At 58.9% G+C, this 258-nt stretch overlaps 1 protein-coding gene across 1 annotated transcript in view; it reads right to left on the bottom strand.

Annotated features, from left to right (window-relative positions):
• The window catches only part of LOC119594027 (balbiani ring protein 3-like), a gene marked incomplete in the record, with an annotated part of 6364 nt that overhangs the window by 1029 nt on the left and 5077 nt on the right, over positions 1-258 (bottom strand). The window contains 1 exon segment of the mRNA XM_037943055.1: positions 72-250. Coding sequence (XP_037798983.1) covers positions 72-250 — 179 coding nt within the window.

The raw sequence follows: 258 nt of genomic DNA, 5'->3' as shown, positions 1-258 counted from the left end.
AGCGGCACGACTGCCCCCAAGCCGCAAGCAGGAAAGGCGACCGAAGTGGCGACCCAAAGCCCTCCACTTACTCGCACGTCGAATGCACGAACACCTGGCCGTCTCCACACTTGATGTGCTGGTTGTTGCAAGGGCAAGTGCAAGAGTTCTCGTCCCACATGAAGAGGCCCGGCATCTTGGCCATCTTCTCCTTGCACTCGTTCTTCAGCCCTTGCTTGCACTCGCAACGGCAGAAGTTGCGGTTGAACGCCTGTTGGC

This window comes from Penaeus monodon, chromosome 33 (assembly GCF_015228065.2).
Source record: "Penaeus monodon isolate SGIC_2016 chromosome 33, NSTDA_Pmon_1, whole genome shotgun sequence".
NCBI lineage: Eukaryota > Metazoa > Arthropoda > Malacostraca > Decapoda > Penaeidae > Penaeus > Penaeus monodon.
Note: the sequence above shows the minus strand (reverse complement) of the source record. Positions and strands in the feature narration are given on the sequence as shown.